Genomic DNA, 23,145 nt, shown 5'->3' on the forward strand with positions numbered 1-23,145 from the left:
ACATAAAAGGCTCATGGAGAATCTCAACCAGTGATCTTCATGTTATCTTCAGATAAAAGTTTGCCCCCAACAACACGCTGCCCCCCCATCTGTCATTTATTAAACGTGAACTCACGTGACATCGCGGGTGACTGGACACCACTGCTGGTGGAGGATTTGAAAATATCAGAAATTTTCCAGCATTTCCCGCCTCCTCTTCAAGCGCCTTCTGTTTTTTATAAGTTCTCTTTCTGCTCCCCCTTTCCTCTTTTTTTCCATTAGTCCACCAGCATCTACCAGCACCACGTTCCTCTGCCTCTGTTGTTCCGCCTCCAGCGCTCTCCTATTGATTAGTTCTCGTGATGAAAATAAAACTTGACGACTGGTGTTTTTAATCAATCACCAGTTGGTGAATGTGAAAACTGACGAACACTAATCATTTTATTGGTGGGCGGGTGCCCGTTTCTGCAGACCAATGTAGTTTGCCGTGATTGTTTTTTTTTGGGGGGGTATCGAGTCATCAGGGGAGCCCCACTGGGTAAAAAGAGAGAGCACTGGCATTTGCTGCCCAATAGTAGGCTAATGTTTGAACACAGGGAGACCAAGGGAAACTCATCAGACCAGCAACGTTTCTCCATCTGCTATTGTCCAGTGTTGGTGAGTGTGTGTGAATTGTAGCCTCAGTTTCCTGTTCTTAGCTGGCAGGAGGCACCCGGTGTGTCTTCTGCTGCTGGAGCCCATCTGCTTCAAGGCTGGTCGTGTTGTGTTCAGAGATACTGTTCTGCAGACCTTGGTTGGAACCAGTGCTGATTGGACTCCCTGTTGTCTTTTTATTATCTCCAACCAGTCTGTCCATTCTCCCCTGACCTCTGACATCAACCAGACATTCTGGTCCAGAAAACTGCTGCTCACTGGATATTTTCTCTTCTTCAGACCATTCTCTGGAAACCCTGGAAATGGAATACTTAGACCAGAGCTGTCCAAGTTCAGTCCTCGAGCTCTACTATCCTGGAACTTTTAGATGCAACCCTTCTCCAATACGCCTGAATTAGTAACGTGCGGTCAGGGGAGGGGGTAGACCTCATGGTCATGATAAAGAAAAAAAAACATACAATAAATATTAATATTTGCCACTGGTCTGTGTTAAATATGCATTTTCAGTATGACTCTAACGCAATTTTGACAGTTTATTAAGTACAAATTGCCAAATTTGAGTATTTCCCAGTGCAGAAACCCCAGCTCTGACTGGACCATCTCATACAAACTGGGTTGCATGACACGTGTCGTTTTCTGTTCCTCAGCATGTCGCCAACATGAACTTTACAGAAATATTTTTATACACCATGACTCTCTACAGTCTGTGTAATGTTTTTAATGTATTTGTGAGAGAAATATTCCCGTTTATCGTACAATAAAGTGCAGAGAAAAGTCAGCAGGTGAGGCAAACAGTACTCTGCCTCACCTCAAGGGGGTGCACTCACACACAACACGGTGTGTGTTGCCAACTTAGTGACCTTTTTTTTGTTTGTTTTTTTTAAGCGACTAGCTACAAATATAGCGATTTTTTCAGTATTGGACACTTTTGTAGACGGACGTATATGAAAGTAGTTTATTCTTCTCAGTGAGGAGGGGGGGCTGCTGCTCAGGCCTCTCCTGTTCAAAAGCAACCAGAAGAGGCTTCTGGCAGCAGCAGCAGCTGCATTCAGAGCAGGACATGATCACCTGTTTCATGACCAGGCTGAAAATGAAACGTTCAAAGCTGCTGCAGGAGGATCTCAGCTGGCTTACCGTCAGATATTAATGTCTATTAATGAAGAGTGTGGAGGAAAACAAGTGTTGTGAAATGTTGCAGCCTCCTAATAAGAAAACAACCTACACTTAATGAAATTAAAGCAGAATGAAAGAAAATATTAACCAAAAAATTTGTTTTATTTTTATTAGTTTGGCCTTTTTAAAAATTTTTAGCTTGTCTTTTTGTCCATTTTTGCCTTTCCCATGACATTCCTCTCCACAGCAGCCTCCATGTACCAGGTTATTATGCACATTAGATGATGTCATTTAGCGATTTCTAGCGACTTTTAGGACGCCAGTAGCTACTTTTCTCACTGAAGAGTTAGTAACAGTGGGTGTGTGAGTGTAATTGAAAGAGGAATGCTGATAGGATATAAAGCATTACCAGTTGCATGCTGTTGAATGAATATTGAAATAAGATGCTCTTTTCAGTTCTTACAATTGTAAATCAGTGTCTCACCAACCATAAACTTTACCGCAAGTCACTGGCCTGAATCAAATGGCTCAATTCCCTCATCCACACGTCATTCAGCTCTGCAGCTGCCTGGTAAAGAGCCATTCATTTGATTCAGGTGTTGGGGAAGGGTTGCATCTAAAAGTTGCAGGATAGTAGATCTCTAGGACTGGACTTGGGCACCCCAGACTTAGACCAAAAACCATGCCACGTTCAAAGTCACTTAAATCCCCTTTCTTCCTCATTCTGATGCTCAGTTTAAACTTCAGCAAGGTTTCTTCACCATGTCTACATGACTACATGCTGGCATGTGATTGGTTGATAAGATATTTGTCTTTCCTTTATTTGAACCCAATTCTTCCATGAATTGCTGCATCAAATTCCACATCAGTTTAGGTTTGCTAAATACAAAGACACTGGTCTGTATAGATACAGACAATCTATTCTTTTAAAAAAAGGTTAAAACTAATTAAACTGTTGAGACATGTTCTGAATCTGTGATTCAGAAAATTCTTTGAGAAATTCTAGCATGCTCTTCTTTGATAGATGGCCTAAATGTTTAAACTGGCATAGTCTATACTTGCTGTTTAGCCTTTATGCTGTGTATAATTCAATTTAAAGTAACATTTGAAGTTTTTAGTTTGCTTAAAAGGCAATTTCCCAATAAATGAGCTGCTGGTTGGCACTGAACTAAACTAACCTAAACATTCAGTGTATATTCAGGAGCCTAAAGGTAACTGAAGTGCTCACACACAGCTATGAAGCTCTATGGTACACACTAATGAATGTTAACATCAAATGCTGTCAGGCTGAGTGGGCGTTAACTGGACGCTTTTCATCTTTTCTTTTTCAAGGTTTTAACTGTAATTATGGAGTTTCCTGCAGCAGCTACCCTTAAACCATATCTAATGATGGTTGAATCAGAAAAATGTGTTGTGTTGGTACTTTCAAAAATTGGCCCTGCATTGAGGCCGCTCACCTTTTTTTTTTTTTACCTGATAAGAACTTAAGTACTTTAAAAAGGTAGTTGTGGCTCAGGAGGAAGAGTAGTCGTCTTCCATCCGTAAGGTCGGTGGATTTTTTCCAGCCTTTCCCTGACTACATGTCAAAGTCTCCTTTTTTAAAACCACTTAACCCCACGTTTCCTCCTGATGTGCCTATCGGGATATGAGTGTGTGTGTGTGGATGGGTGAATATGACATATAAAGTGCTTTGAGTGGTCAAGCTGACTGGAAAAGAGCTGTATGAGTACAAGCCCATTTACTTCTATTTTAATAATGTCTTTAATGAAATGAAATAATATTAGATTTCAAAAAGCACTTTTCATACAAAAAGTAGCCGAAAGTGCTCAACATAAAAACACACAACTAACAATTTTTTTAAAACACACACCTGATCATAATCTCGCATTTTCTCTCTCTCTCTCTCTCTCTCTCTATACCTCAATGGACTGGCGACCTGTCCAGAGTTTACCTGCCTCTCGCCTGTTAATTGCTGGAATAGGCTCCAGCTTCCTTGCAACCCTTAATGGGATTAAGCGGTACAGAAAATGGATTAATTTTATTTCTCTTTATTTAACTTAATTTACCACACAACAAACAGAGATCAACTTTCAAAACACAACAAAACAACACGGGGTGGCAGTGCACGCTTCCATTTGAGGTACCCTCAGCTTAGCCTGCTCCGACCAGTGTTACTATTTTTGTGCTCAATGCTCACAGTCAAGGTCTTTCCCCGCCCCTGCATGTCAGTCACCTCGCAATGCTCGTAGTTCCAACGTGCCCATTGGTTAAAAAAACATCCTGAATGATGTTTATCGGTGATCACTTCAACATTTGGTGGAACCAGATGGAAGAAAAACAGCAGTAGAACTCAGGACTATGTTTAACAGTGAAAGTATTTCCACATGAACAATGTGAAAGAACTCAAGGGACTGAACAGCTGTGTAGCCGTAAGAAAACCACTAATCAGTGAGGCTAACCAGAGAAAAAGGCTTCAGGTTGCTAGGGAGCCATGGAAGAAGGTCATGTGGCCTGATGAGTCCAGGTCTACCCTGTTCCAGAGGGCATCAGGGTAAGAAGAGAGGAGGATGAAGGGATGCAGCCATCATGTCTAGTGTTACTGTACAGGTCTAGGTCTAGGTTCAGGTCTAGGTTCAGATCTCCGTTCAGGTCTAGGTTTAGCAACATTATGTGTCCAAAGAATAAGGTCAGCTGATACCTGAATCTACTGAATGAGCAGGTTATTCCATCTTCCCTGATGGCTCAGTGTGAGGTTTTATGGGGCTCAGACTGTGAAAGAGTGGTTCAGGGAACAGGAGACATCATGTCCACACATGGATTGGCCACCACAGAGTCCAGACCTGAACCCCATGGAGGATCTTTGGGATGTGCAGGAGAAGGAATTGTGCAGTGGTCGGACTCTCCATCAGCAATATAAGATCTTGGTGAAAAATTAATTCAACACTTCCATACCCTCCCATAGTGTAGTTTTTGCAGAACAGACAGCAAAATGAGGAATCTGGGCCATTCAGTCTGGACAAACAACTTTATTTCTGGTAATGCATCTATACACTGTACATTCAGTCACTGCAGTATATAAGCATAGCTATTTTCAAACATAATCTCATAAAGTCCTTTACTTTACAATATAGTCCGTGTCAGAGAAGGGAACGGTGTCATTTGAGGAGGACAAATGCGTAAAGATGAAGGAAAATGGGGAAATAGATGAATAAGCGGAGCGGTTTTCCAATACTGTATATGTAGCAATAATAAATGGGAAAGCTTGCCTCTTACATAAAAAATATTCTATTACCGTATATAGTATTAGCAGCAGCAGAGGGCTAAAATGAGACAGGAGTATGACGGGGAAACAATCCGCAACATGGCATAGTCATGTATGTGTGTGTGATCCATGCTGCAGGTCTGGTATACAATAACATATGTATGAACTTGTGACAAACATAAGTCATTTGAAGAATGCACAGTAAAAAAAAAAGAAAGAAAGAGAGGAAATAGGCTAACATGTTTATGTTGGGAATATTCTCTTACGTACTGCATCAACTGTCTCTGAAGCATTTTAGTCAAAACACAAACTTAAAAAAAAACTGCTAATGTAAGAAAAGATATTTTTGAAAAGGAAAACACCATGTACATAAATTATACAATATTGTAAATGAAAAAACAAACATATTTACATTTGTAAATTCTTATTCAAATCTTCACACTGGCTAGTATTTTGTGTATTAATATGGACTGTTATTGCTGCTTTATCGCCCATTATTTAGCAAAATGATTTTCCTTTAGAAAACAAGACATCGTTTAAACAGCTTTTTTTCTTTTTGCACGGGGGGCACAAAGAGCCAAATGTTGTTGCCGCCTCCCATCTTTTATAGAAAACTGTGAGTAACATAAACTACACATGTTATTACTTCTTCTGAGGATAAAAACGACTAGAAAATGTACCAATTTAGGTCTGCAGACGCGACAGGCGCGAAGGTCGTTCAGCGGGCCAAGTCGGTAATTTCGGATAAGAAAAAACGGGCATTAGGCGCGATGCCGTCTTCATCCTGTCTGCCTCCCGTCAAGTCAGCAAACTGGGCATAAACAGTTTATATACAACTAATAGTAACAATTATTCTATAAAAATTGTCTGAACATGCATATCATTGATTTCCAAATAAAGAAAAAAAAGCATCTTTGCTATGTTCAATTGTTCTCTGCATTGAAGAAGAAAAAATATTTGTAAACTGGTTAGTTTTATGAATACTGATTAAAAGAGCTGCAGAGACGGGCCTGCAAACAGGGAACTGTTCAGAAGCCCCCCTTGGCCCACCCCCGGCCCTGACAGCTTCATCAATAGTTTTCCTACTCTGGAAACCTTTCGCCCACATCCAGGCACTTGAGGTTGTCCAGCATCACATATAGATTTTTTAGTTTTTTATGCAGACCTGAATTTTTTTTCTTTTTTTTTTCCTTTTTCCTTTTTTTTTTTTTTATTAAAAACAAAATACAGCTTTTTGCTATTTTTTTTAAATCAGTTTCCTCTGCTAAATAAGAAGTGTTGCTTTATATTGCATAACACATAAAAACCCTTACATGTACAGTCTCAATCAATGCCCGATAACTGACTATAGGTCTGGCAAACTTTCTCAAAATTCATGCACAATGAAAAATATGAGTTTTTCTATTTGGGAAAGAAAGTGAACATAAGCAAGCAATCAAATATCTCCACATTTAAAACATCAACCAAAGCTAAAAAAAAAAAGCATTAACACAATATACATTCTGACTGCATTGTACCCACTGTGCGGCGGCAGATTCACGGCCTCCGCTCGGACTTTTTGTTCGTTTTCCCCTAACAGCTCAACACTTTTTTCTCCAAACAAAACCCCCCAAACTGCATCAGCAAGCAATATCTAGATCATCTTCTTTCTGTTTATTTACAATAATTTGCCATAAGAAAAACAGAACAACAGTATTTATTGGCGTATAATCAACAAAATGCCTACAGGGTTTATATGGCAGCCGTTGTGTATAAGATGGTAATAAAGAAGGATTTAAACATAATAGTGGGAGTACAATGCATTACAACAGTATTTTGTTATGACAAAGTGCGATTCATTATTGTAAAGTACAAAAAGAGAAAACCCATGTTCATATTTACATACCTTAATTTAATTAAAATGAACATTTTTGTGTTTATTGACAAGAGTGCCCATCCAGCCCACTTCCTCTTCACAGATGATGTCCGTTGGAGAAAAAACAAGCTATCCGTTGCTCAAAAATTAAGATAAAAAACACAAGAACAAGCTCACATCTGGAGAATTCACTCTTTTTTTTTTTTTTTTGAAGATTAGAAACTTCTGGGTTTTGACCCAAAATGTTTTAAAAATAAGAAAATACAGTGTGTGAGAAACTGATGGACACGATTACTGATCATCCAAAACAAGTGCTCGCTAAAAAAGGTGCCTTTAACTTCCATCCCTGTTAAAAACCTCAAATTTCAATGATTTTTAGAAAATAAAATTATGAGGAAAAGATGTTTGACTCCTTTGGTGGACTGCGATGGACCCCTGGAAAACACAACAAACCCCGGTGGTATTATGGGAAGTCCATTTGCATTTTTTATTAATCTTATTTATTTCTGTTTTTTTTTTTTGTTTTGTTTTTTTTTAACTTCAACAGCACAGAAGAACAAAGAAACCTTTTTTTTTTTTTTTTTAACATATCGCTATGTAGGCTCTTAAATAGCTTATAATGTGTCCAGAACCCTGCGTCTATGCCGTGGCATGACACATGTGGGGGGGGGGGGGGGGGGGGGGTGATGCCCTGTGTAAGCCCCGCCCTCCTGGTCGCACCGCTGATAACTCCTCCCACCAGCTCTACGGCTAATATAAGGAGTCTGAAAAGTCTCGCCTAATTTCCCGGTGAGGGAAACAGCTGCACTCTGTGTTCCACATCTTGTTCTGTTGTGATCCAGTTTTCAGTTCTGGGAATGAGGAAGGAGCCGGTGCTGGATTTAGCAGCACATTTCCGGTCCTTCTCCAAGGGAACCACTCACTAGACTCTTACTGGGCCTGGAGGAGGCAGCTCCTTGTAATATCTCTGTCTCTGGTGGGAAGGAGAGTTTTTTCTTTGTAAGTGTGTTCTGGGGGTAGGTGTAAGGGACTCCTGGGCGTGTTTAATGGTCTGAAATTGGCATAAGATGTCCTGTGGGATGATGCTGATAAGGAGGAGGGGGTGGTTGTGCTGCTGGTCTAGTTGTCAGCACAATCTTTGCTGGCAGATTTGGGCCAGAGCTGCTGCTGAAGCTCCCTCACCACCTTCTCCAGGTGCTCCCTGGCCTCCCGCTCCTGCAGCAGGTCGGCTCTCAGCTGCTCGCGGTCGGCCTCTGCGTGCTGCAGCTTCATCTGAAGGTCTTCGATCTAGAAAACACGCAGCAGGAATCAGCTGTTTACATCAACTCACAGAACTGAACCAAAGTCTCGAGCTTCAGCGCATGTTTTACTTCTAATCAGCTCCACTTTCTTTGGACTTCAGCTGCTTTTTCACTCCTTTCCAGCCCGGTCCTTCTACCTGAGCCCTGTACCAGAACATTGTCAGAGGAATGTGTTTGTTTGTCTGTTAAACCCCTTAACACTGATCTCTGAATCCTTCAGGCTTAAGAAGGCGTCTGACTAAAGGGATGAACCAGCACCTGGCTCAGAGCTGCAGCCCTTGCTGACCTCTGCTTCCTGTCTTCTCCACCTCCAACCAATCGAAGCAGATGGCTGATCTGGCTGTTTCTGGTTCTGGTGGAAGTTTCTTCCTGTTAAAAAGGACCTTTCCGCTCCACTGTCGCCTCATGCAGCTCAGGATGGGGAATTACTGCAAGATGATGGTTTGTTTAGTCAGGCAACTTTCTATGTGTTGCCTTTATATGAACACAATGAATCAGACTAATGAGAATTTTAACGCATTTGATTTAATCGGACGGCATCGTTAACAGTGGATTGGGATGGCTGGTTAAGATTTGGAGTTATACAAATAATTCAACTAAACAGCAAAAAACGTATGAATGGTAATATGGAGCACAGCACCCACCTGTCCCGTCCCATCACTGATGCCATGTTATTATACGGCTGATAATAAGCTTCATTTTTCAGAAAATCAGTTCTGACTATATGGTACAGATGTATACAAAAATACTAACATGTGTGCCTCCGATTTGTCAGATATTATAACTGAAGGCCAAACTGTGCCAATATTAGACAGCATTGTTTTTTCAGTCCTCACGTGTATTTCAGGGGAAAGATCTGGATTATGATCTGTATTCTGTCACGGTCCAAAAAGGATCTTTCTAGATTTCATTTTACTCTCTGGTAGCAGCCAGCTCATGTCTTAAAGCAGCTGGCCTTGTTAGCATAATGAGATCACTGAGCCAACAGTTTTTCCTCCTGTCTGCACGGAAAACGTCTCATCTTAATGCCAGCCTTCCTCAGACGGCTGCAGCCTCTGCAGGGAGGGACGCAGATGCAGCTGGAGAGCACAACCTCCCTCTTGTTTAGTCTAATCTGCATTTCCCATGGTGCCTCAGGGAAGCTGACGTCTCTTCCTGTTTCTTCTTGAAGGGGGGGAGGGCGGTTATCTTACTCTCTGCACTCAGGGCTACACCCATTTACTTCTGACTGGAGAAGAGGAAATGTGTTTTTCCTTATTGCCTTCTCTGCTTTCCCTGAGAGTGTCTGAGACAGTGAAACAGCATTCACTGAAAGAGTCGATACAGTCGTCTACGATCTCATCACATTTGACCAAGTTGATGATGTGCAAGTTTGTCCGTTTGGGTTCATTCATGCTCAGATTTATTCTCTATACAGAGCTCAGCAACACAGTCTGAGCCCTATTAGACAAGATGTCCTAAGTAGTCTTCAGGAACCGTTCTCCAGACTTCCCAAAGCTTGGATGTTTCTGCCTTTTGTTTCGTTCTCTGTCCAGATGATCCCACACCGCTTCAGTTGATGTCCAGGTTCTGGAGAGGATCCGTCCATCCATCAGACCTGTTCCCACTGATCTTCAGTCCAGTTCTCATGTGACATACTTCAGCCTTGTCTCCCGGTTTCCCTGAACAGCTTCTTGACAGCCACGTTTCCATGGAGACAATATTTGATGAGGTTTTGGCCAACAGTAGATGGATCAGCAGAAGGTCCATATGCATCTCTCAAGTCCTGGTTCAGAGTTTTGCTGGATTTCAGGTCCTGTTCATCTGCTATAGATATTTTTCATGTTGAGATAAGCCAAGTTTCCAGCTAACAGCTGTTTGGCAGTCACCTCGCTGCTGCTGAAATCCTGTTTTCTGTCTGACCTTGGCTGGTTTTCAAAGATTAAACTAAAAATCCAGTTTAAAACTGGTTCGTTACCAAGTTGCCTGTTATGTGTCGACAAAACACTGGTTCATCCCTTGAGTTAGGAGCCTCTTTTTCTTTATTTTTTTGCTTAAGAGATTTATAGATGAGTGTTAAATGAAAATGGTCTGGTACAAAACCTTCTGAAAGACCTTAAAAAAGCCGCAGGACGATTGCTAAAGACAATTTTAAAAGATTACAACAAAGTCTGGCTGCTAGGAAGAGAAGTGAGGGCAGATTATTCATCACGTTAGACCCAGATAACTAACCTGTGCGGAGTACTTTGCACGGAGACGTCCAGCCTCGCAGCCTTTATCGCAGACCCTCAGCTGTCGGGCGTGCTCCAGTTCCCTCTTCAGACGGATCCGTGACTCGTTTGCCTCCTTCATCTTCTTCTCGCTCTCGGCTCGCAGACGCTCGATCTCCTTCCTCAGGTTGCGCTTTGCCTCTGTGGCCTCCCGCAGCTTCTCTTTCTTCGCCACCCGCAGGAACTCCAACTCCTTTAAAGAGAAGATTTCAGAAGTTACAGGTGAAATATCTGAAGGTGCTACTTATTTCACTGATTAACACACTGAAAAGTTGCAGAACCACTATGCGGTTCCATGATTATGTAACAGCTGCAGATCCTTCTGTTGGGCTTTGTTTCTGGGCTGTTGACACCTGGGAGCAGAGACCTGTTGCAACAGTGTCCGTGTGAGTGTTTCTACTGAGCCAAGTCAGGGCTGAGGTCAGTGTGTGGGCTGACAGAAGTTACGCTTCCTTCCTCCGAATCACTGAGTGAGTGCGAACATGTTATGTGTTGTGGTAACACGCCCATCACTTCTCATGGGAACCTCGTGGTTGGGACTAAATTGTCTGTCATCAGGCTTTGTTGGTTCCACAGAAAGACTGAAAAGAAACAAGCCTCATCACACCCGCTACACATTCCCCTCTCAGCCCTGTCAGCTGGGGCTCATTCAGCTAAAACAGGCAGAAGTATAGCATTTATTTTAAAGTGCATCTGCTCTGCTAGAACGTGAAAGTGGAAGCTCCTTTTCTTCACCGACTCCTTCATGGGCGTTTTCTCATCTTCAGTCCAATTCCAAAAATAAAAATGGAAGTCTGTCCTTTCCCTTTGTAGCAACATCCGCTCTCATTGTCATCACTGGCCAGCTCATGCGTGGACAGCGAGGAGGACCTAAAATACACTTCAGCCAAAGTTCAAGCTGTTGTCTCAGTTTGCCAACTTTGCTAAATGTCCCCGTCATCATTTGAAGAGTGAAAGAGAAACGTTTGTTTTTATCTGGGGTTTCCACTCTTTGAGTCAATAGTGGCTCAAATCAAAGTGTAACTACTACGTAAACTATGCAAATATAATGAGTATGCCTTGTCTACTGGTGCAATGCTACAGTCTGACTTCAGTTTGAGGTTCATACTTTTGTGTCCAGCTGAATTAAACATGTATTTATATGCATGTATGTTTTCTGTGCAATTACAGACAAACAATTCACCCCATTTATCTTACAATGGTAAAAATCTTGTGTGTGTGTGTGTGTGTGTGTGTGTGTGTGTGTGTGTGTGTGTGTTTGTGTGTTAACCCTTAGTTTAGCTTCTAGATTGTAAAATCTCTTGTACGTAAATCCATAGGTTAGCTTCCAGTTGGTAAAATCTTATGTGGCTTAGGTTTCCTTACAAACCGTGAAATCTTATGGGCGTAAACGCTTAGCTTAGCTTCCACCACTCGTACTAGACTGATTGGTAAAGCCTCTGAAACAGAAAACACACTTAACTCTGCTTAACCAGCTGATCCTGTTGGTAGGTGATCTGAATGGGAGCCTACCTGCTGGAGGCTGCGTTTGGCCTGCAGAGCTGATCCCAGCTTCTCTTCTTGCTTCACTCTCATTTTAACGATCTCATGCAGAAACTTCTCCTTGGATTCTTTAGAGTCCAGTCCACTGTCCAGCGCCTGCCTCAGGCTCTCCAGCTCCGACTCCAGGCCCAGCTCTGGTGGGGTGACGGTGGCTGTGACAGGTGCAGCAGCGGGGGTAGGGCATTCGGCTGACGTGACGGTACAGACGGGCCCCTGGATGCCCGGTGAGCTCAAATCCTTGGCTGAGCTGCTGGACGAGGTGAAGGATGGTGACGACAGGGAGGACAGGGACGAAGTGACTGGAAGGAGGGAGCAGGCGTGTGAGAAATTACATGAAGGGCTATAAATTCACTGATAGAGGTATGAAGGTGTGCACTTACATTCGTCGCGGCTCTCCACTTCGATCTCCACCTCAGAGTCCTTGTCGTCCTGAGGAGGTGGCGGCAGCTTGCTGGCTGTGGCGGACGGAGGACAGGGGACCTCTGGTGCCAGGGGCGGGAGCTCCTCTGTAGCTCTTCTCTTGCGAGGCCTTGAATGAGGGTTGGTGCCCTCAGCTGGGGGTTCACCTCCACTTGGGTGGGAGGTACCAGGCACCGATGGGGACATGGGACCCACCTTCCCCACTGGCAGTGGTGTGAGGGCGACATTGGGGGCCACTGCATTCTCCAGACTCTTATAACTGTAGAAGCTAAAAAAGAAAGTAGATGGTTAATCTGTGTGTGTCGTGCTTATCTGATGCAGGTTGAATCCTGAATCCTGAATCCTGCGTGTGCAGTTAACGCAGACAGACACTCCCACAATGCACAATGATCTGGACAACTTGTGCCAATCAGGGTATAGAAACCCTGAAATAAAGCTGCCTGCAGCTCTTTCCTCCCACTTCAGGAGAAACTGGGCCAGATCAGTAGTGATATGGAACAGCCTGCACTGACATTACCATGCCAAGTGGGTGCCCACAGCATGAGTGTGTCAAATGTGTGTGAATGGTGGAGTGTGGGAGGCTGTGGTACAGTCAGAACTGACCCATGTGACACCAGCCCACCCAGACAAGTGAGAGAGTGCAGGCTGGGAGCTGGCATATTCAGCAGAACAAAGCAGCTATCATCTGTGCTGGTGGATTTGACTGGTCTTCCTTGGCTCACCTGTCTCTCAGCAGGGCCAGGGGATGACTGGAGGGCTCCTTATCACTAGCAGAGATGTGAGGGGACCAAGGTCTAAAAGCTGAGGGTCTCTGTCTGGGCTGGATGCAGTTAATCCCCTGAAAGAAGACAATATTTCTCACAATGACTTACAGGTAAAGAAATTTCATTCAATGCACTCAGTAGTCGTAGTGTTTGAGTATAAAAAGTAATTGTAGAAGACACTAGATTTTTTTAGGGGAATGGATTTTTATTTATCATTTTATTAGGAGTGTATATGGTTTCGCCCCCTTGCCAGGCTCGTGGCATCTACAGTTACGTTCTCCGTAACTTAAGTGTTGTCATCTGAAATCTTTCATACAGCATCACATGACATTGCATCTAAATCATCATCATCACATGCATCTTCTTCCTGAGCTCAGTCCCAACAGAAGGCATTTCTTTTGGTTCTGAGAAGATCTTCAAGAATTAAGATGACAAAGCTTAGCAACACCAACCTTGCTGGAGGCGGAGAGGGACTGTAACCAGTCATGCTGCTTCTCTTTGTCAGCCAGGGGGGATTGTGATGGGACGTCTTCATGTTTGGACCTTTTCATTGGGATTGGATCAGACCCCTGAAAGAAAAGTAGATGGTTTCATTTAAAGCGATAATGTTAAAACTTAAGATAAATTTGAGTTTGTTTTTTTACAGCTTTTTCTTGACTTGATGACACGATCATAAAACCCACGGACATTAGCACCTTGTTGTGTTAACAAAGAGCAGAGAACAAGGAGCAAAGTCAGGCTGACCAATAAGAGAAGGGGGCACTTGGATGGGGCCTTATAAAGATAGATATGATGTGCTGCATTTATGTCCAGTAGGAGAAAATAATGTCTTTTGTGAACATTGAAAGACATAGACCCTGAAAATAAAAATCTGAGCCTGTAAATGAGTGTAAGACCTGTTTTTTAATGGAAGGATGAATTGTTCTCTCTAGGCTGGAAGTAAGATTATGTATCTCAAGATTTTGTTCATGGAGGTAGGTAAAGTGGAGATTGACGTAAATAATGTTTCACCTGAAGGGTGTCTGGACTCAACCTAAGGGAATTGGGAAGCTAAATCAGGGGGCACCACCTCTGGACCTCCTGGACCAGTGTCCGGCAGGTTGTAGATGTTTCCCTGCTGCAGCACACCTGACTCGGGTGGTTGGAGAATGTGACAATAAGCTGTTGGGTCCATTTGATTTGAATCAGGTGTGCTGCAGCAGGAAACATCTAAAACTTGCCAAACAAGAGGTCAGGAGTTAGCGATCATCTAGAAGGAGCTCAGAACAGAGACTGCACATTAAGAGGAGACGGCTGAGATGGTCTGAGTACAGGTATCTCCAGAGGAACTGGAGGAGGTAGCTAAGGACAAGAAGGTGTAAGGACCCCTGCTCATGACCCAGTCCCGAATAGCAGCAGAAAATGGAGGATAGTTATCAGGGGTGTATATACTGTCAATCATCTATTTTCACTTAAAGGCCACCAGTATGTAAAGGCAGCAGCATTCTCCTGCATCACAGACTCATTTAACAGTCGGTCAAAGAAGGACACAAAAGTCATTGAAAGCCACGGAGCTGTGAGCAGGGCGAGGACAGCTGCTGTCGTCTAGCCACGCCGCTTCCCTGCAGAAGTGGCTCTGATTACACAGACATGCGGCAAAGCGTGACGCGCCACCAAAATGCTCCGCAGAGAGAAGCATCTAACCCCGCTACAAATCAGCACCTGCAACGGGAGGCTCGTCCGACTGTGTTTCAGCCTGCACGCTGCAGCAGCATGATGATTCCTGAGGAAGATCCTCAAGAGACAAAACAAGAGCAAGAGAGCCCCACAGGGTAGAAATCAACTTCAGTCAACATCAACACAACATGTGACCTCCATCCCAGCACATGACCCGGAACGCATGAAACACATCAAACAGCAGTAACCATGCGTTTCCTCAAGCTTTGGTCCTGCTTAACAGAAGCTAAAATCCATCTGGTTCTGAGAAAAAGTCACATTTTTTAACACTTTATTGGGTTTTGCATTAGGGCTGAATTTTAATCACAATTACGATCTTGTTTTTCAACGATCATAAAAATGAAATGATCCAATTTTTTTTGTCATTAGCAGTTTCCTCTTGTGCTGTTTTCAGTTGCAAATCGAGCGGCACTGGCATTGCAGCGCTCTGCTGCAGACTCCTCCCACAACTGCAGACTCCTCCCACTGCTGCAGACTCCTCCCACAACTGCAGACTCCTCCCACTGCTGCAGACTCCTCCCACTGCTATATGTTATGTTATATGTTATAAACAAAGAGAACTTTTTTCCTCAGTTAACACAGTGAACAACCTGGGATTTAAGAAACTCATCAACATCACGGCATCACTGCCATGTTGACACCATGTTAGTGGAGTGTCTCTCCTGTCCTGTATAATGAGGGTGGTGAGGGTGGTGTGAAGGACGTGGCTACAGTCCAATGTTTCGCCATCGCCACGGACCTGTGGTCAAGCCGCACCGTATAGAAATGTCACGCTACATTTTATTGATGTGGTTTTCAATGTGAAAACAAAATGTCTCCAGACTATTTCTTTCCAGATCACACTGGGCAGAACGTAGCTGCTGGTCTGAGACAAACTATAGCTATGGGGACGTGGTGGAAAGAAACTAGTCTGTATTACCCCCCCCCCCCCCCCCCCCCCGGCCCCAGAACACACACTCTCTCTTTCTCTAATTGTGTTAAATAATCGAGATCTCAATTTCAATCAAAACAATCGTCATTTTTTTCATTTTTCCATAATCGAGCAGCCCTAGCTTGTATCCTTTAAAAGTTTCTCTTTCTGGTGTGTACGGCAGTTTGTGACAGACACAGCTTGGAGAGGCTGATGTCATCACCACAAAGCTAGCCTAACAGGGCGGGAGGATGATGGTGGAGGAGGTGGGGGGACGGAAACAAACCCCAGCTTGTCTGTCTGTATGGGTGTATCAGTGTGTGACAGACTGACACACACATTGGCACACACACTGGCCCAATCACCTCTTGCCTCTTCTCTTGGCTGCCCATGAGCAAACACACCTATCTGCACTGGATCCTGTGTGTGACAAGTGTGTGACACATAGCTGGGGTTGTTTGTGTGTGTGTGTGTGTGTGTGTGTGTGTGTGTGTGTGTGAACTCAGTAACTTCCCCAGAAATAGAAAGACACATACATAACACACAAAGTCAACAGCACGCCTAAATTTAAACAAGCCAGCACGACCAGCTACCAGACACGTCCACTGGCACACACACACACACACACACACACACTCAGGCGGTTATTGGTCTGTCTGACACTACTGAGTGCATTTTCAGTTCATTGACAATTTAGTGAGACGACCCTTAGCCAGCTGCCAAGTGGGCGACTGGTGGTGCATTCAAGTCATGTGGGAACAAATTAACATGGATAAACCTGTTTCTGGAAGTACTGACTTGTTATTTTCCTTTTTTTAAAAAGTAGATTAAAACGAATCCTTATTGGCTTGTAACTTGAAAACATTTTTATTCTGAGTTTCATTAATAAAACCAGGAGCCCAAATTTGATTTGATTTACTGGTAGATCTTTTTTGGTTACCAGAAAAATAAAATTTCCACTAGTCAAAATTTTTGGGGGAAATAATCCAGATTACTAGTTCAGATTACTGTATTTATTCATACATGCTTCATGAAAATGCCAAATAACAAAATCCTCTCAATGTTCCTTTTCCAACAAGGACCAAATTTAACTGTTGCTTGAAATGAGACACACTACCGAACTTTGTCCAGTTTTCTCTGTGGGTTACGTCCTATTAAAGGCAGACTTGGCATCCGTCTTGCATCCTGTCTCTCCTCTAAAATCTCTCCAGTCAGTAAAAGTCAGCATAGTGTTGACTCTTGTCTTATCTCCTGCTCTGTCCCTTTTCCTCCCTTCCTCCAATGATCTCCTTGTGTATCTTTGATTAATCGGCCATAGTGCGCCTCTAATGCAGCCAGTGTTGATCTCCAGTTGCTACCTAACTATCAGGGGTGTAACAATACATCGATTCACAAGGATTCAATGATCAACAACCTAACAGCAATGATGTGAATAAAAAATATCAACCTGAATTTAGGGGAATAAACTCAACTGTATTGCCTCCAGAAGGTGGCAGTAGCGGCGAGGTTGCTAATTCTCTAACTGATAACAAACCCCAAAAGAAAAGAAAAAACAACTGCTGGGATATCCAGAAGAGTAAATGGAGATTATCAGGAATTACTTCTGGGAATATCTGACATATTATATCAGATGTAGGAAAAAAACTAGTCAGTCACCTCATTTTAATCTTTCCATTTTTCCTGATGTCTTAATCAGTCTTCAAAACATGAGTGGAGTTTTTTAATATATATTTTATTAACCATTTGCCTTCACTTTTTCTTCTTCTAAGAAAACGTTATTCTTACATTCACAAAAACTTACACTATTAAACTGATAGACGAGGGTGTTGTGTTGCATTTCTGCCACCGGGTGGCTGTTTACACTGGAGCTTTAAGATCTGGCTTACGAAAAAACTCCACCCCCACAAAACAAGCATTTTCCCAACTTTAGTTTGATCTCCATGCTCTAAAGAATTCATCAAAATGCCAACTAAACACCAACAACCCCAAACAAAGCGGGAAAAGGAGCAAAAATATTATTTGATTAAATAATTTTTAAGATTTAAGAATTTCTTCCTTTTCATTGCATCATGTGTAACTGATGTTTATCACAAGTAGAAAGTACCAAAGGGAGATGTTTGTGGGTTATCTAGTGATGATGGGATTTGCCCTACATATCTCTGTGCTGGAGGGCTGGAAGCAAGTGGCTAGCCCATAGTGTAGCTGATCACACACACACACACACACACAGAGCACGCTGGCTCTGGGCTGAGTCTCCGAGCCACGTGCCAGTCCTCGTCTCGTGGATTACTAGTTGCCAACGCTGCGGCTCTCCACCAGATCCGGTCCCAGTGATGTTGGTTGGAGGAGAGCGCCAGGGCGAAACTGGCAGCTGAGCATGCGGCGCTCAGCGTCGGGGGGCCTCAGGGAGAGAGAAATCTGCATGTCTAGATTACTGAGCAGTGGGACTGTGAGACGTGAGGCAAACAGCCGGCTTGGGAATTCCCATTAAACAGTGTCAGTGGAACTGGTTCTCTGGGGCCTGAGGCCTGGTTTCAGGGGAAGTGGCGTAATTTGACTAAATGATCCGATTACAGGGCATGATATCTTTCTGCAAAGGTTCCTGGGATTAAACATTATCAAATGGGGGTCTGTGACATGCAAACCTGAGAAATCCTCCTGCGATAAGACACGTGCACAGACCAAGACCATGACCGAGAGGCGAGCGAGAGACTTTTATTGCGGACTTGACAGCACTCTCCTGATAGGACTCTGGCTAACAACAAGCCTTCTGCAAATGAAACACCTGGGCTAACACACATACTCATGCACCTTGCAGCCCATCCCTTTACCATCCGGTGTGGATTACATAGCATAGACAGGATGTCACACTTCTAAGATAAGGCTTTATGATTAGCCGAGGTGCGTTGGACAAGTCCAGACTGCACCGTGGACATAGTCTCCAACACCTCACACAGAGAACATCACACCTCCCACCATCTTCTCTCTGTTACCATGTCGGCCTTTTTATTAAAACTCAGATATGGTTCAATCCTCGGAGCAACACCCTGTGGTCTGAGAGCTGCTCTGTTTGTTGGCATCACATCAGTCAAACAATGGCACCACATATCGGTAGTGAATCTCTGAATGTGTCAGATGCTAATTTACATCGCCTTGCTTCACACATGGCAGTCAGGAATATCCCCTGTATGAGAAACTCACAAAGCATGAAGTCATGGGGCAGCATATGTGGGAACAGGGCGAGATTCAGGCACATCTCAGCTGCTGTCGGGGGCCCCTGTGCAGGGCTCATGAGTGAGCACGTGTCCGGGTGTACATGTCTGTTAGAAAGGCTGTCTGTTGCAGAACAGGATGGGTGGGGTAATTCTCGGTTGGAGTCTGTCTTTACCTTTTGAAAACCTTCACAACTTCAGGTTCCTGTGCCTGCAAACCACTGCTGTTTGTCACATGAAGACAAAAAAGGAAGTTTGTGGATAAAATACCTTCTAGCTGCTGAAAATGAAGGTGGTTTTTGACATTTGTGGAAGAAAAATGCTTTATTTCAAAACATTTCCCTTAAGTCTTGAATTCAAATGAGTGTGCATTAGACCACAATGTGGTGCACTTCCACCTGACCTGCCTCATGAGGAGGCTTAAAACTGGGGAAGCGAAACTACCACTTTCACTGTGCTGACCTTCAAGTGATCCCTGCCCGACCAAGGGGGGGTGCCAAAGATCCCTGTGGGTGTGAAAATCATACTTGTATGTGTGCAAAGTAATAGCACATAATGTATTCTGGATTATCGCAGGTCCGCACACAGACACGTAGGATGTGTGTGTTATAGGATTGCAGGAAATCCAAACAGAACTGCAAAGGTGCAGAAGTCCCAACAGTTTCCAGTCTGAGGGAGCGTTTACTCAACAAGCTACAGAGAGATATAAGTTTTGTTTCATTGATGAGGCGTATCAATGAAAGGAAGAATCATGATACATTTCAGCCTCGAGGATGTGGAGCATAATAAGTGTGATGATGAGCTTGATACAACTCAAATGAAAATGTAGCCGGATGGGCCAAATGTGCAGTTTGTAGATGCTTGATCATTCTGGACTACGCAGCCGTTGGAGCCAGCCTTCAACGTAGATGACAGTGGAGGGCTTCCAGGAGAAAGACTGGAAACCACTTAGACCTGTGGTAGACTCATTCATTAGGGAAACTGGCTCAGAAGTGTCCCTTTCGTATGTAATACGTACGTCCGCTTCATGCGTCGCCGCCTCAGGTCCAGTGATGACCTCACTGCTGGTAACTACATGTGTACTGTCTTCTTCTATGGTTCTTCTTCCGTTACTTATCCTAATCAGTGGTCTAGTGCAGTGTTTCTCAATCCTGGTCACTGCTATGCATGTTTTAGAGGTGTCCATCTTTAACGCACCTGACCCAAATGAATAGCTCGTTATCAGGCTTGCAAAGAAATTTATAAGCAGTTCAATTAATCTGAATCAGGTATAGTGGAGTTGGAAAGAAGTAAAACATGCAGGGCAGTGGTCCCTGAGGACCAGGATTGAGAAACACTGCATCAAACAAAGCCACTTCTGCAGTTTTAAAAGCAGTAAAATAAATGGTTCATTCAGAGAAAAATGATTTTAGTAAAGTGATACCAGTAGAAACAGTTTTTAATTTTTCTGTCACTGACCTTTGATTTTGTTACACATTTTTATGGAGAAAAGTAACTTTATGGACTAAATGAGCATTAGAAAATATTTGTGAGTTTGCTTTTAAAGCTTTCTAAACAGAAAAGATGATAAAAAGAAAAGGGTGTAAAGAGATGGAATTAATGCTTTTATTTTCATTATTCAGCCATGATTATCTCACATTGCTGCTACTTATTTATTAACTGTGATAAAAGTATGAGGGAGTGGGCACAATGGTCAGGAGTAAAATGTCACTGACAGCAGCAGTGAGATGAAGATCTACTGGAGTTAAAGCTGAAGGCTTATTCTAGCTCAGGGGAGCCCAGTCCAGTCCTTGACATCATCCTGGAACTTTTAGATGCAACCCTTCTCCCACACACCTCCCTCCACATGTCATTCAGCTCAGCAGAGGCTGGTAACGAGCTAGTCATTTGATTCAAGTGTGTTGGGGAAGGGATGCATCTAAAAGCTGCAGGATAGTAGATCTTGAGGACTGGACTTGGGCTCCCCTGTTGTAGCTGAACTCTGACAGGTTTCCGGTGTCACTGCCTTCTGAAAAAACTGGTCCTGGGAAAATAAGCTGAAGCTAAGGTGAATATGAACATTAGGCAATTTCTGATGGGAGAAAAAACAAGAAGACACCCTGCAGTGGTGACACGAGGAGGTCCACCAAATCCCACAAGCTGCTCTGATGACAGAGAGCCTTTACCAGGGCAGCGCTCAGTCTCCTTCTAGATGCAATCTGTCATTTTCCTCTGCTACTCCGCCACCACCTTGTTTCTTTTTGCCACCACTCCCTCCTCTCGCTGTCCTCCCCCAAACCCTCACCCACCCATCCACCCTGCTCTTTTTGTCTATCTGTCTGAGAGCATTTCCTGTGTCATAGATTACAGGATGTCCTCTGCAAACAAGCACGATTCCAGCTGCAGAGAAGAAAACGCAATGAAATAACAGCATCTTCTAGAAGCACGAGCCTCGTGGGCTGCAAAATAAAAGCAGTGGTAGAGGTGTTTGGAACTTGCTTTTTAACACATCTTATAATCTGCTGCACAGGTGGATGAAGGTTGTTCAAGTATCATTACTTGAAACCTGCATTTCAACTGATCTCCACTTTTCTAATGTGGTTAAAGCTCCAGAAGTCCAACCGCAGTCGAGATGTAATCTTTAAAGTGTTTCAGAATGACTGAGCGGCCACGCTGTGTCGTTAAAATGTTCTTCACTGCAAAAGAAACACACACACAGGCACACAGAAAAAATCAGCCTGTAGAGGTCTGGTTGCTAAACAGGTTATAGAAGTGCACATCCACCCAGACTAGGCCGGAGATGAAAGGGCAAACAACCTGTTTTCTTTGCTCTTTCTTCTCTCGGGCGGGTGAATGGAGCCGCACCCAGCCCGTGACCTGACTTTGGCCTCCCTGTATGTCTTGCTGAGAGGCCCCCAGAGCCCTGCAAGAGGAGGGAGGGACCAAACGAGAGCTCGGCTCACCTCAAACAGCACTGGCCACAAAAACCGGGAAACAAACAGGTGTCAGACAACATGTCGCATGCCAAGTATCTGAAGTGCAGCTCAGGTTCAGGGCTGAATTTATTAGCTTAAATCAAACATGACGCATGCGGTGCTTTCGACCCCCCTCAAACACCGTGAGGCTGGAGGAGTTTTCCTGTCTGCTGCGTTGGGAAGGTGGAGAGATGAATTCTCACCACCTGTTTATGTTAATCAGGAAGTCAAGCTGTAATTTACTCCGTCTAACTCAGCGTGTCTGTGTGTGTGTGTGTGTGCTGCCCAACACCCAGACAAACATGCTGGATGAGAACATAAAAAGCACCATCGCTGCTCGCTCGAGCGAGATTCCTCGACTGTGTGTTTGTGGCCTACACACACACACACACACACACATAGAAAAACTCCAGTTTTGGCAACTAGTTCATCCCACCATCGTCTCCTTGGCTGAGGAGTCACACGGAACAATAGAGCCTCTGTCTTCAACGAAGCAAATAGCAAAAACACTTTACATCCCGCAGTCAGGCTGCTGCAGAGCTGCACTGCAAAGCATCAAATCCTTATTATTCACGACTTCGCAGACTTGCTGAGGCGCAGCTTCGTCTTCAGGATAAACTCGTTTGCTGACTAGACTTGAAATGACCTCATCTAATATTCGCTTTGATGTAGCATGGAATCGTTTCTCCTGTGCTCAGCACATAAGTAACTCTGTTTATCCAAAAACTTTGGAATTATTAAGAACAAGTGTCAACTTGTTGAGTTTGCACAGCCAAAAAATGCATGATGGTAGGCAGATGTTTAGACCTTATATCAGGTGGTTGTGTATAGCAAGGAGGCCCCAGCAGTACCTGCCTGTACCACCTCTCCTTACATAACCCATCATTTATCCCCGAGCAGCTTCCCTACACTCCTGGCATCTCCCAGTGTTTTCCCACTAGACCAGCCTCATACAACAAATCTGACATTTCAATTCTCTTTGCAACATTTACTGGAGGTTGTTTTCTTTTTCTTTTTTTTTCTTTGCTTAAAGGCAGCAATTCTGCAGTTGTCTCTGTTTCCAGGAAGAGTCCAGAGAGACGGCCCTCACAGAGCTGCTGCAACCAGCTCGGCTAAACGTCAAATGTTTGTAGCAAACGACAAAAAAACAAAATACATTTAATAAACCACCAAATGTGTTCATTTCCATGTGTGTGTAGTGATCCTGACCACCT

General features: G+C 43.7%; 1 protein-coding gene across 1 annotated transcript in view; it reads right to left on the reverse strand.

Annotated features, from left to right (window-relative positions):
* Positions 1–4,757: 4,757 nt before the first annotated feature.
* skia (v-ski avian sarcoma viral oncogene homolog a) overlaps positions 4,758–23,145 on the reverse strand; it is an 84,718-nt gene continuing 66,330 nt past the window's right edge. Inside the window, exons 2-7 of the mRNA XM_042003442.1 lie at positions 13,592–13,708; positions 13,098–13,213; positions 12,336–12,643; positions 11,926–12,254; positions 10,376–10,606; positions 4,758–8,150 (exon numbers count right to left, since the gene is read on the reverse strand). Of these exons, the coding sequence (XP_041859376.1) occupies positions 7,983–8,150; positions 10,376–10,606; positions 11,926–12,254; positions 12,336–12,643; positions 13,098–13,213; positions 13,592–13,708 (1,269 nt within the window). The 3' untranslated portion in view covers positions 4,758–7,982. The remainder of the gene's footprint in view (positions 8,151–10,375; positions 10,607–11,925; positions 12,255–12,335; positions 12,644–13,097; positions 13,214–13,591; positions 13,709–23,145) is intronic.

The sequence above is a fragment of the Melanotaenia boesemani genome, chromosome 13, assembly GCF_017639745.1.
Source record: "Melanotaenia boesemani isolate fMelBoe1 chromosome 13, fMelBoe1.pri, whole genome shotgun sequence".
Taxonomy (NCBI): Eukaryota; Metazoa; Chordata; class Actinopteri; order Atheriniformes; family Melanotaeniidae; genus Melanotaenia; species Melanotaenia boesemani.